The sequence below is a fragment of the Mus caroli genome, chromosome 13, assembly GCF_900094665.2.
Source record: "Mus caroli chromosome 13, CAROLI_EIJ_v1.1, whole genome shotgun sequence".
Taxonomy (NCBI): Eukaryota; Metazoa; Chordata; class Mammalia; order Rodentia; family Muridae; genus Mus; species Mus caroli.
Genome location: NC_034582.1, coordinates 20,733,261 through 20,745,999, shown reverse-complemented (window position 1 = coordinate 20,745,999; position 12,739 = coordinate 20,733,261). Strand labels below are relative to the sequence as shown.

Sequence of the window (12,739 nt, the reverse complement as noted above, 5' to 3'; positions counted from 1 at the left end):
AAGCCAATTTCAGTTGAAATGAAAACTAGTCTCCCAGCACAGAGATGTAGAGACATCCCTACATCTGTAGGGAACTATTTATGCAGATAAATGATGAAACAATATTTTTTATAAAGCTGCATGTAATTTAGGCTCTCCTCAAACCATCTATGTAGCTGAGTTATGCCTTGATTTATTTAAGTGTGTGTGTGTGTGTGTGTGTGTGCATGTGCACACGTGCCCACACCTGTGGAGATGAGAGGACAAGTTTCAGTGTACACACACCTGCTTGAGGCAAGGTCTCTCTTCATCTTTCTGCTTCTCAGAGTACTCCAGGCTAACTGGTGCATCTGGGAGATCTGTCTGTCTTCAGCTCCCACCTTGCCATAGGAGTGGTGGAACTGCAGGTATGGCCACTGCATCCACCTTTTTACATGGATTCTGCAGATTGAACTCCGGTGATTAGGCTTGTAAGGCAAGCACTTTTACCCACTGGGCCATCTCCCCAGCCCTTACCTTGAATTCTCCATCTCTTTGTCTCTACATCTCTGTGCTGGGAATGCAGGCCTGAGCCCCCAAGACCAGCTTTAGATACAATTTTAGTGTTCAAAATAAAGCATAGCCTTCTATGTCACTGTTAGGAATAATAATAGCTCATCTGGTGCTTGCAGCCAAGCCTGATGACCTAAGGCCAATCCCAGGGACCCACGTGGTAGAAGGGGGAAAAAAATCAGTCCTGGCAACCCTCCAGTTCTTCACATAAATAGGTAAAGTCTTAAAAGCCAGGAACTGGAAGCTCATGGTACCCAGAAACCTAAGGGGAAAAGAGGCTCCGCGCCTCCCCCTCCTCCCCCCACCCCTGCTGCGTTTCTCCTATGGGTCCTAGTGAGCACCCATCCAAGATCCGGGAGTCATGGGGAAGAGCCTGGAGGGAATTGTTTCCACTCCAAACGGGGGCTTGCTGGGGAGAAGAATCAGTGTAGGAAGTTTCGGGTGTTACTTAATGAACTTCTCAGACCATCGGGACAGTTGCCTTGGTGAGCTCCTTCCTTCAACAAGGAAGTAAAAGCATGATTTTACTACCGCGTGGCTGTGAAGATTAATAGTAAGACTAAACCTAAATATTGTGTGCTTAGGCTTTTGGGAATTTTTGTGGGTTTTTTTTTTCTTCACTTTCAAAGAAACAAACAGTGAAAGTGCTACGAAACTTCGGTGTTACTCCTAGGGCGCAAATGCAAGGCGGGCAACTCAGCTGAAAAGGAGAGTAGGCAGAGCTTTTACAAAGTTTCTCAAGCCAGGAGCGGTGACTTGCTTGAATACTCTCAGATTGATACCGTGGATTCCCTGAGTTCAAGACCAGCCTGGGCTACATGGTGAATTTGACGTTGGCTTTGGTTACCAAACAAGATGTTTTTCTTTTATTTCTGGTTTTGTTTTTTGTTTTTCAAGATGAATCTTTACAGAAATAAAAAGAGAGAGAGAGAGAGAGAGAGAGAGAGAGAGAGAACGAGAGACAGTGAATTCTATATTGGATCCCGAGACACACAGCTGATTTCAAGTTTGGGGTCTACAGTGATTAAGACAAGATCTGAAGGAATGCCCAGAGAAGATAGAATGGTCTATGAGTAGAGCGCCCCCTACAGGCAGCAGGCATCCAGGCCGGCCAGCTTGCGATAGCTGAGAAAGCCACCAGAGGCCCTCCTTATCTTGATCGCTTCTCGCTCCAATTCCCTTAAAAAATACAGGACAAAGTAGTGAACACACACAGCACATATGTGTGCACACCTACCTGCACACACAATTAAATTCTGCTATTGAGACTTCTGCCAGATGTATCTGGCACAAAACTGAGAGGCTCTGACTCAGCAGAAGACATCCAACAATTAAAAGAACATCCAAGGCATTTTGCAAATACAATATTCTAACTGGGGCATGTAGTGCTTGCCTGTAATTGCAGAACTCTAGGAAGGAAGACCGCGAGATGTAGGCCATCCTAGGCTGCATAGTAACATGTTTTCTCAATAATAACAACAACATTTGACTCCACTTATTCTGAACACAAACCTGCTATTTCTTTTATTCATATTAAAACTTAGGGTTTCTTTCTTCTGCAGAGTTTGGGGCCCAGATGTAACAGGAAGATGAAGATGTTGTTTAAGGTGATGGTGGTATGTTCAATCCTCACACCCCTATTGATTTCTTTTTAAAAATAGGGTCTCAGCCTTAAACTCACCGAGAGCCTCCCAAGTGCTGGCCACAACACCGGGCTTATTATTACTTCTAGGTTGATTGTTTCCAGTTACTAAATTTCAGCTCTGTTAGTTGCTTGATGTACTGCAGCTACGTCACGAAGCAAAGGGCAGTGGCTTGGGAGCACCCTGCTCAGGACCAACAGAGGACACACACAGAAAGCATGCAAGAGGAAGCCTCACTTCAACCCTAATTGAAAGGTTGCCCCAAATCCCAGTACTCAGGAGCTCTGTGCTCCGAATTCATGAAGGGGATATGTAGAAAAGCATGCAAGGGACGGATCACTGAGCCACACTTCACCCCTCACTGAACAGTGATCCTCAGTTCCAATGCTCAGTAGCCCGAGCATATGAAACCGCGAGTTTGGCCTTTGGTGCCTTCTTTAGACGGAGTGCAAATTGCTGGGACTGGGGAACTGGGGAACAGAAAGTGCTCCCGTCACAATTAAGGCCTAAAGAAATGACAGGTGAGCATCCGACAATGAGAAAAGTGACTTATGTGCACGAATTCATCTTGCTGGGAGTCTTGCCATTCGCAGGCCCTGGAGAAGGACCCGTGGGGAACACAGACCAGTTCAGGCTCTGGCTCCTCGCAGCTCCAATCTCAACAGCTCAGAGAGAGGGCGCTCTCGTTGTCTCCGCCACCCCGCGCGTCCCCGCCACCCCGCGCGTCCCCGCCACCCCGCGCGTCCCCGCCGCCGGGCTCCCGCTTTCCCGCGACCCCTGAGATCCTGCAGCTCGCTTGCCTGTCCCTTGCTGGTGTCGCCGCTACTGCCGGGCCATGGCGACCTGCTTTCTGCTGCGGAGCTTCTGGGCCGCGCGTCCCTCGCTGCCGCCTCCCGGCCGCCTCCGCCCGGAGCCCACAGGAGCCCTGCGGCGCAGCTACGCCAGCGGCCCCGCTGGCTTCCACGCCGACCTACTCCGTGGGGACAGCTTCGTGGGCGGCCGCTGGCTCCCAGCCCCCGCCACCTTCCCGGTGTACGACCCGGCCAGCGGCGCCAAGCTGGGCACCGTGGCCGACTGCGGGGTACCCGAGGCCCGCGCTGCTGTGCGCGCCGCCTACGATGCCTTCAACAGCTGGAAAGGGGTCTCAGTCAAGGTGAGAGCACCGCTGGTGCGGGATCCCGGCCTAGAAGGAGGCAGAGATTCACAGAGTGAAACAAAGTGAAACCGGTTCCTCGGGATACACAGTACGGAAAGCCAGAGCAAACAACAAAAAGAGATAAATAAGTTTGGAGCATGCGTACGGTTATCAGATCCCCTTCCTACATGTATCGACAGGTGTGCATAATAAAAGTGAGGTATGTCAGCCAGCCTATCTGAGTGTGTGTGTGTGTGTGTGTGTGTGTGTGTGTGTGTGTGTGTGTGTGTGTGTGTATAAGGAAGAAGAGAGCCCTGTATGTGAAAGCTGTATGTAGGGAATGTGTATCTGTACATGTAGGTTGCATGTTGGGGCTGTATGTGTAGGAGCTGTGTCAAGGACACTGAGAAAGGAGATGTGAGCTTTGTTTAGAGGAGGGAAAAGTCTAGGGGCATTCTCTGACTTTAGGTCTAAATGGGTAAGGACTAGCGCTTACTAACAGAGATTCCTGGACAGTGGAGGTGAGGACAGAAAATTATTTTAGAAAAATTCTTCCTCCTTTATTTTTGATAGTACCCCTGCAGCCAACCCCATGAAATCATAGTCTCTTTATCCTTCATTTCCTGCTGCTGTCTCCTGATGGGGGTACAAGCACCAGAGCCTTCACATTGGTCCACCCTGCGTGTAGCTACTGGGGATGCCATGTATTTCTGGAGGTGCTTGGAATACAGAGTCAAGAAAAAAGGTTGGGGGAGGCTGGAGACCGATTCGCCCTTTGAGACGTACTTGCTGCTCTTGCAGAGTTTCTGGGTTCAGTTCTCAGCGCTCCCGGGGCAACTCTCACCAGTTTGGGACTCCAGTTCCAGGGGATTGCTGAAGGCACACATACACGCATGCAAGCCAACGCTCATATGCATAAAATAAATGAATCTTAAGGAAATCCAGTCCCTTATAGAGCTCACGTGATGTTTTGGAGATCCAAACTGCAAGCAGTAAACAGCAAGGAAGTGTGCTGGAGCTGATGAATAATGTGGGGGCAAAAGACACACGCAGGCCCAGAGGTCAGAGGAGAGGTCAAGGTGGCCATTTGGGCGGCTTACAGTGACAGGAGTGTGTCTTCCTGCAATTCCTGAGGCCAGAGTCAGAGGCTGTGCTGGCTAAGTTCTATGTGAACTTGGAATAAGCTAAGGTCATCAGAGAGGAAGGAGCCTCCATAAGATTGGACTATAGGGAAGCCTACAAGACATTTTCTTAGTTAGTGATCAGTGGAGGAGGGCCCAGCCCATTGTGAGTGGTAGCATCCCTTGTCTAGTGGTCCTGGGTTCTATAATAAAGCAGGCAGAGCAAGCCATTGGTAAGCAGCACCCCTCATTGGCCTCTGCATCAGGTTCCTGCCTCCAGGTTTCTGTCCCTGTTTGAGTTCCTGTCCTGGCTTCCTTCCATGATAAACAATGTTGTCGAAGTGTAAGCCAAATAAACCCTTTCCTCACCAACTTGCTTTTTGACCATGATGTTGTGTTGCAGCAATAGAAACCCTAAAACAGAGATCAAGATGGCGACAGGCCTGGTTTCATCTGAGGCCTTTCTCCCAAACTTGTAGACATCATGCTTTTTCTCCAATTGGTCCGTGTGGTTCTATCACCATGGCCTTCTTCTGGGACCAGTTGTTGACTGAAGGCCTAGCTGCATTTAGTCACTTCTTTAAAGACGTTAACTCATTCTGAGGCACTGATGAGGTGACTCGGGACTTCAACACCTCACTCTAGCAGGGGGCACATTTTCTCCTATAACATCAGGGTTGGCCTTTCTGAGGATATTAGGTATAAGGATGAAGAGAGGCAAGGGGAGATCCTGAGCAACTCGGGAACATGGCTACTGGGCTGCCAGAACAGCAAGAAGGCCCTTGTGGCCTAGAGTGGACCAAGAACTAAGAAGAGATGCAAGGAGCTGTCACAGAGCTTGGGGAGGAAGGAGCTGCTTCATTCAGGACCTGTGGACCAGCCAAGGATTTCCCAGTAGACTTTGATAATGGTAATGGGAGTTCTGAAAGAGGCTGTAAGAGGGCTGTGGCCGATGAACAGGCCTGTGCTTGCTTTTGTTATTGTTGTTTCTTTGTTTTTGGAATAAGGAAGTTCTTGAGGCATGCTAACTTTATAAAGAAAATAATTTTGTTTTCCCTATGGATTTAGCTGGTAGGAATCCACAATCAATAGTAACCCGGACTGTTTGGAGGTCTATGGGACCTCAGTGGCTAACAACTCCAAACGACGTTATCCATTGCTGGTACTGGGTTCTTTATTTGTCAGCATGTGAGGCTTTAAAGGGCGTTGCTATCCTGTTAGAGAGTAACTTATTTTAAATCCCTCTATCTATGGAAGCTTTTATAGTAGACGGTAGGTTTCCATCTGACTTTAAAAAAGAAAGAGAGGTCTTTAGTGTTATTAAAGGCTCTTGCCAGTGCTGTTGGTTACCTCCCAGAACCTGATGGTGAGACCTATTGCTGAAGACACCAAATATTTGAGTGATGGGACAAAGAGGCATCAAGCTAGACGTGATGTAGAAGTTTCACTTCTATCGCTGTCGTAGAGCTCGACAGTGCTGGGTGTGTGCTGGCTGGATTGTCTTGTCAACTTCACACAAGTAAGTCACCTGAAAAGAGGGAATCTTAATAAAATGACTGGCCTATAGGAAGACCTGTAGGAGATGATCTTGGTTGATATGAGATGGACCAGCCCATTGTGGATGGTGCCACCCTGAGCGCCCTTGAGTATATAAGAGAGGAGGCTGGGAAAGCCGTGACGAGCAAACTAGTCAGCAGCTCTCCTCCGTGGCCTCTGCATCAGTTCCTGCTTCCAGGTTCCTGCCTCCAGTTATTGTCCTAATTTCCGACTGTGATGCAGAAGTGTAGGATAAAAGAAGATAGTTTTCTTCCCCAAGTAGCTTTTGGCCATGGTGCTTTAGCACAGCAATGGAAACAGAAATGGGTACCAGATACAGGCATTGCTGTGATGGGCCTGCCCGTGTGCTTTGGGAGGACTGTGGTACCAATTTGAACTCTGCAGAGGAAAAGCTGTTGAGTGCTCGGAGCTCAGTGGGCTGTTCTGGAGGAGGTTGGAGGTTGGGAGCTGATGTTAAGAGTAGTGCAAATGATGGAGGCCTGGCTTGGGAAATCCCAAAGGGAAGTTTAGAAGTCCCTTAAAGGCTCTACCAAAGCCATTCTTGTGGTATTTTAAATTAGAGCTACTGAAGTGAGGAAACTTTTGCTTTGCTGAGATAATCAGTCCTGGTCACTAGGAACTGAGAAATTAGTGGTGATTTTTTTAAAAAATACCAGTAACACTGAGAAGAAATCTTCTGGGGGTATTTCCACAGAAGCTGTGGTCCAGAGTGGGTTGAGGCTCTATCTCATGCTGGAAGCTAACTTTGGTAGTATAAGAGTTACCCAGGTTTTAAAGGCATGAAGGGGTCCTTGAGAGCAGCTGAGGCTTGACACTCTGTGGTAAGGCTAGAGTCCCTGAAAACCCTGGGGAGGCCACTGATGAAGGTGCACCTCAGCTGTAGTAGAAGCCCTAGGATTGAAGGGGTCGCAAAGAGGGTGCGGCTTGGCACCATGTGTCAGGGTCAGAGTCCCTGAGGAGAGCATAGGAGAGGCCATTGGTGAAGGCGCAGCCCATCTGCAGCAGGATATCCCAGCATTTCTGAGATCATTTGGAGTATGATAATGAGATGGTCACCAAGGACAGCAGCAGCTGTGGAGTGGAGCCAGCCTGAGCCTGTGAGATAAGCTGTGTGTGCTGTGGATGGCAGAGATGGAGAAGTGCCACAGCCGAGTCTAAGATCGTGAGCTCCTGATAATGCACTTCACGCTGTTGAGCTTTGGTTTTGCTCTGATCTGATTGCAACTGTGCCTGGTTCTTCACTCTTGGGAAAAAAAAGAGTTTAATTTATTTTGGGTTTTATAAGAACTTACAATTAAGAGACTTTGGAAATTGTCTTAGTCAGGGTTTCTATTCTTGCACAAACACCATGACCAAGAAGCAAGTTGGAGAGAAAAGGGTTTATTCAGCTTACACTTCCACACTACTGTTCATTACCGAAACCATGGAGGGATGTTCCTTACTGGCTTGCTTCCCCTGGCTTGCTCAGCCTGCTCTCTTATAGAACCCAAGACTACCAGCCCAGAGATGGCACCACCCACAAGGGGCCTTCCCCCCTTGATCACTAATTGAGAAAATGCCTTGGATCTCATGGAGGCATTTCCTCACCTGAAGCTCCTTTCTCCGTGATAACTCCAGCTTGTGTCAAGTTGACACAAAACCATCCAGTACAGAAATTTAGAAATATTTTGAAAGCTTACAAAGATTTTTTTAGAGAGACCTTGGATGTCTCAGAGATGTTGGGTATTTTAAAGAGAGTTTCAATGTTTTAGAGAGACTTGAGATGTTTTAAAGAAACTGAACTTTTGAAGTGTGGAATTTGTAAAGATTGTGGGACTTTTAAAAATAGGAATGTTTTACAATAGTGAGATTCATGTTAACGTGATAGAGAACATCAAGAAAGGAAAGGTTATAGCTAAAGTGGTGTGTTTGTGTGTGAAATTGACAAGGGGGCAGTTGTGCTGGCTAGTTTTATGTCAACTTGACACAAGGTGGGTTGTCTGGGAAGAAGGAATCATAATCGAAAAACACCTCCATAAAATTGGCCTGTAGTGCTTTTTTTGATTGATGTGGAAGGGCCCAGGTGACTGCACTTGGTGTTTCCCTAGGCAGGTGGTCCTAGGATACATAAGAGATGAGGCCAAGCAAACCACGGGAGCAGGCCAGTTAGCAGCCCTCTTCCATGACCTCCACATCAGTTCCTGTGTCCAGGCTTCTACCTCCAGTTCATGCCCTAACTAACTTCCTTTGATGGTGGATTGTAAGATGAAATAAACCCTCAGTCATGCTGTTTTAGCATAGTCATGCATGCAGGTGCTACGTGTACACTCAGCTGTGGGCGTAATGGGCAGGGAGTGAGATGGGCATGGGGGAGTAGGGCAGACCTGATTCCTGGATATTCTAGCATTACTTTACAGACTCACAGTGGTTCACCAAGATTAAGGGCACATAGTGATGTCGCAGTGCAGGCGTGCAGGGAGCTTTTCTAGACCCCTTGGTAGTTTGGCAACCAACTACTGGTGTTGGGGCCCCTCTGAAATTGGCAACATCATTCTGTCATGCAACCATAGCCTCCACCCTAAAGCAGGAACATGTTTCAGCTCCAAAAGTACAAGAGCCTGGGGCTTCTTAGGGGAACTTCCTTCTTGAAAGTGTCCCTGGGTGCCGGAACATTACTGAGGGAGAAGTTCCATAGATTCCCTGAAGGAAACAGTGGGGCACAAAGGCAGGAAATGAGGCTCACCCTCCTTTTCCCTGAGTCTGCACTGCCTGTATCTCTCCCTCTCTAAGTGTAATTTCCCTTTCCTTCCCTAAGCCATTCGCCTCCCACCGCCACAGTCTATGTGTTCTTGCAGGTCTAGCTCTGTGTAACTTCAGTCACTTGGCCTTCCACTATTCTCCTTTCTCTGAAGCAGCAGAACTGGTCCATACACACCTCATCATCAGCCTTACATCTTTCCTTTCATGTGTGGATGACCTTTTCCCACCTTGCAAACTAGAAGATGCATGCCAGTTAGACAAATATCTGACAGAGCAACTTACAGGAGGAAGATTGGAATCCGGCTCACCAAGGGCGTTTGGGTTCTTATGGTGGAAAAGGCATGGTGACACAGCTCAGTGGTGGCTGGACCACATGGTGATTGGACCACATGGTGGATCTCTACACTGGGCTGACTAGGCCAGGAAACAGAGAACAGAACCAGAAGTAGGCCCAGGCAGTAATCTGAGATTATTATTTACTTTCATAATCACATACACTGGCAATGTTTAGGTTTGCCCACAAATTCTCAGGCATCAAAAACATTGTCAGATAAACCACCACATTGGATAACCTGGCAAGAGAAAAAAATATCACGTAAGGTTTATATATTTACTCCCCACTCCTGATTTAAAAGGTGTTTGATATTGATATAGGTGCAACTTTTTTTGTTGTTGTAAAATTTACTTATTATTATAAATAAGCACACTGTAGCTGTCTTCAGACACACCAGAAGAGGGCGTCAAATCTCATTACAGGTGGTTGTGAGCCACCATGTGGTTGGTAGGATTCGAACTTAGGACCTTCTGAAGAGCAGTCAGTACTCTTACCCGTTAAGCCACTTCACCAGCCCCAATTGTTTTGTTTTTTAAGACAGGGTTTCTCTGTGTAATTTTGGCTAAGCTGGAACTCATTATGTAAACTAGCCTGACCTTGAACTCTGACAAGCTCAGCCTGCCTCTGCTTCCCAAGTGCTGGGATTAAAGCATAGACCTTCACACACAGCTTGAGTTTGCAAGGATTTTTTTCCTCCTAGAAGTTCCAGGAGATAATTTCTTCTCCTGTCTTTTCCAGGTGCCTTGGCCAATGGGCTTTCGTCCCTCTGACACTTGGTTTTCTGGTTGCATCAGACCTTCTGACTCTGTCCAGTTACAGTCTCTCTTGTTGTTGCACTGGGCCCACTTGGAAATACAGAATAGTCTCAGCTTCTCAATCCATGATCATATTAGCAAAGCCCCTTTTGACATCTAAGGTAGCAGTCACAAGTTCAGGGAATAAGGCTGTGGATGACTGTGAAGGCTAAGTACTATTCCTGGTGCTTGCCTAAGTGATGTGTTTAGTCTTTTCAAGATCCTACGAGGCGTGCATATGAATCATGTTGTGGATGAAGAGACGGGGGTGGGGTGTGGAACTCTAGCAGAGGAGCTGGGATGGGAGCCACATGTTACTGTCCACCCTTCTGCCTTTCTGAGACCCTGTTTGAGTTTTGAACATCTACACACCCCACAGTTATGGAGGATAGGGCACCTTCAACTTATTAGTCAGGTTAGGGTTTTCCCACTGTATGGTAGTTTGAGAACAGTGCATATTCAGTGGAAGGGATTCATGGAATTGAGACTTTTGATCTTTTCTTGGATGAGCCATTTGCAGTGTCATATCCCTCTTGATGCTGGGCCACAGCAATGAGACTGCTGTGCTATGAGAAGTTCTTGGCTTTCTATCATGTTGCAGAGCTCAGCTTCTCAGCCTGTTACTTGTGTTAGCAGCATTTTCACTTTAGGCTGTTGTTGACTACCAGTGTGAAATCATGGTATAATTTCATCGTAAGCAGGGGTATCTGTCAGCACTCTACAACTGCTGTAACAAGATGCTGCTAACAAGGAGCTTAACAAACAGAAATGTCCTCTCTTGGACTTAAAGTCTAATGTCTAAAATCGAAGGATTCCAGCAGCAGCTTCTTCTGAAGACCAAGCGGGCAGGATTCATCCAGACCTTTCTACATGGTTTATAGATGTCTGTTTCCCTGTGTCTCTTCAGGTGTTTTTTAGTTTGTTTGTTTTGTTTTGTCTTGTTTCTGCATGTGTTTTAATATCTGTGCCCAAATACACACACACACACACACACACACACACCTCCTTTTTTCCCATTATATATTCCTGGCTGGCCTGGATCCCACAGTGTAGACTTCAGACTCACATTGATCCACCTGCCTCTACTACCTGAGTGCTGGAATTAAAGACATGGATCCTATATTCAGCCACATCTTGTTTTTAGAATGACAACATTAATATTAGATTAGGATGAGCCTTAATGACCTCATTTTATTTTGCTGCTTCTAGGAAACCCTGTCCCTATTCTGTCCCTAGATAAAATAGCATTCTGAGAGCCTGGGGTTACCTGTTTGTGAGGTAGACCCAGTTCACTCCATCCTCTGCCATGCCAAGGGCTTTGCATATGAGGATTATTCATGACTTCCCCTGGTTTATATAAATCCAACCTAGGTATTGCATTTTCTACATAAAGGCAGAATCTTACCTTTAAAAAAGTTTATTTTTAATTATATGTAGTGTGTCTATTGTGTGTGCTTGTTTGCATGCATGTGTGTGTATGCACGTGTGCGCACCTGTTTGGTGTGTGTGTGTGTGTGTGTGTGTGTGTGTGTACACTTGTGCATGCATGTGAGTGCCAGTGCCCACAGAGCCTAGAGGTCTCAGATAGAATTACAAATAGTTGTGAGCTACCAGCTGGGAACCAACCTTGGGTCCTTTTCAAGAACAATATTTGCTTTTAATTGTTGGACGATTAATTCAGCCCAGACTCTTATGTTTTATGTCTATAGTTCTGCTATGTTAGATTCTCTCACTCTTTCTCTGACTAAGCATGGTACCCTGTTAACAGCACATAGCAGGCCATTCACTTTTGCCCTAAGACAGGATCCTATGTAGCCCAAGCTGGCATCTTGGTATGTAGTCAGTGAGTCCCTTGAACTTCTGATCCTTCTACCTACAGCTCCCTGGTGCTGGGATTAGTCATGTTCTGCCATGCACAGATTTATGCTGAGTTAAAGATGCGATCCAGGGCTTCATGCGTGTCAGGGAAACACTTTACCAACTGAACACATCTCCAGGCCCACAGACAGAGGCATAGTCATTTCTCAGAACCAGGCCTCCTGGATTTTAATACGTTTTCTCTCTCGTCTGGCGCTTTATGAAGTGAGAATAGGTGAAATCCTGCGTGATAGCAATGCCCTTACTTTCAAGGCAGTGCTGGCATCTTTCTGTTCCTGAAGATTTATCCTCAGCAAAAGTTTTGAGATGTGAAAAGATCCAGCTTGTTAGAAAAGGGACATTCTCCAGAGGCAACTGTGTTCTGTGTGCCACCGGCTCTCTGTTAACAAGTGTAACTATAAAAGTAAAGACTTCGGCGTGGTTACAATGGCAGAATGACATGCTAGGTTTGCTTATTGCATGGTTATCCAGGCAGATGAGAGTAAGTCTGTTCTTCTTGAACTAGGGATGTGGATTATTTGGTAGAGAGTTTGCCAAGCATGTATGACTCCCCGGGTTCAATCCCCAGCCCCCACAAACTGGGCTTGTGGCATACAACAGTCATCCCAGCATAGGATGATCAGAAGTTCAGGGATAGCTCCACCACTGAATGGATACAGGCTTGCCTCAAACTTCTGGGCAAAGGCAATCCTCCTGCCTCAGCTTCCTCCTTGGCTTCACGGTGGCTTCTTCATACATATGTGACATTATACCCTGCTCCAATTCGTCCCCTTCCCTCAGTATCTGTCTCTCCCAGATGTTACTCTTCTGCAAAAAGCACCCATAAACCAACCCAAAACGTTGACTAGCTACTGGGGCATCCCCCAGCCTGGTGAGGTTGACACTTGAGGTGAACTATTCTTCCTCCAAGTGTAAGGCTAGACACATAACCGGTGCTTAGGAGGGCAAGGGTGCCAACCCATCTTTCCTGCACTTCCCAATTCTCTGCCTCATTTCTTTTTTTTTTT

The 12,739-nt window shown here is 46.9% G+C and overlaps 1 protein-coding gene across 1 annotated transcript in view; it reads left to right on the top strand.

Annotated features, from left to right (window-relative positions):
• The first annotated feature begins 2,907 nt into the window (after window positions 1-2,907).
• Window positions 2,908-12,739, top strand: part of Aldh5a1 (aldehyde dehydrogenase 5 family member A1) — a 27,176-nt gene continuing 17,344 nt past the window's right edge. Inside the window, exon 1 of the mRNA XM_021180175.2 lies at window positions 2,908-3,327. Coding sequence (XP_021035834.1) covers window positions 3,010-3,327 — 318 coding nt within the window. The 5' untranslated portion in view covers window positions 2,908-3,009. The remainder of the gene's footprint in view (window positions 3,328-12,739) is intronic.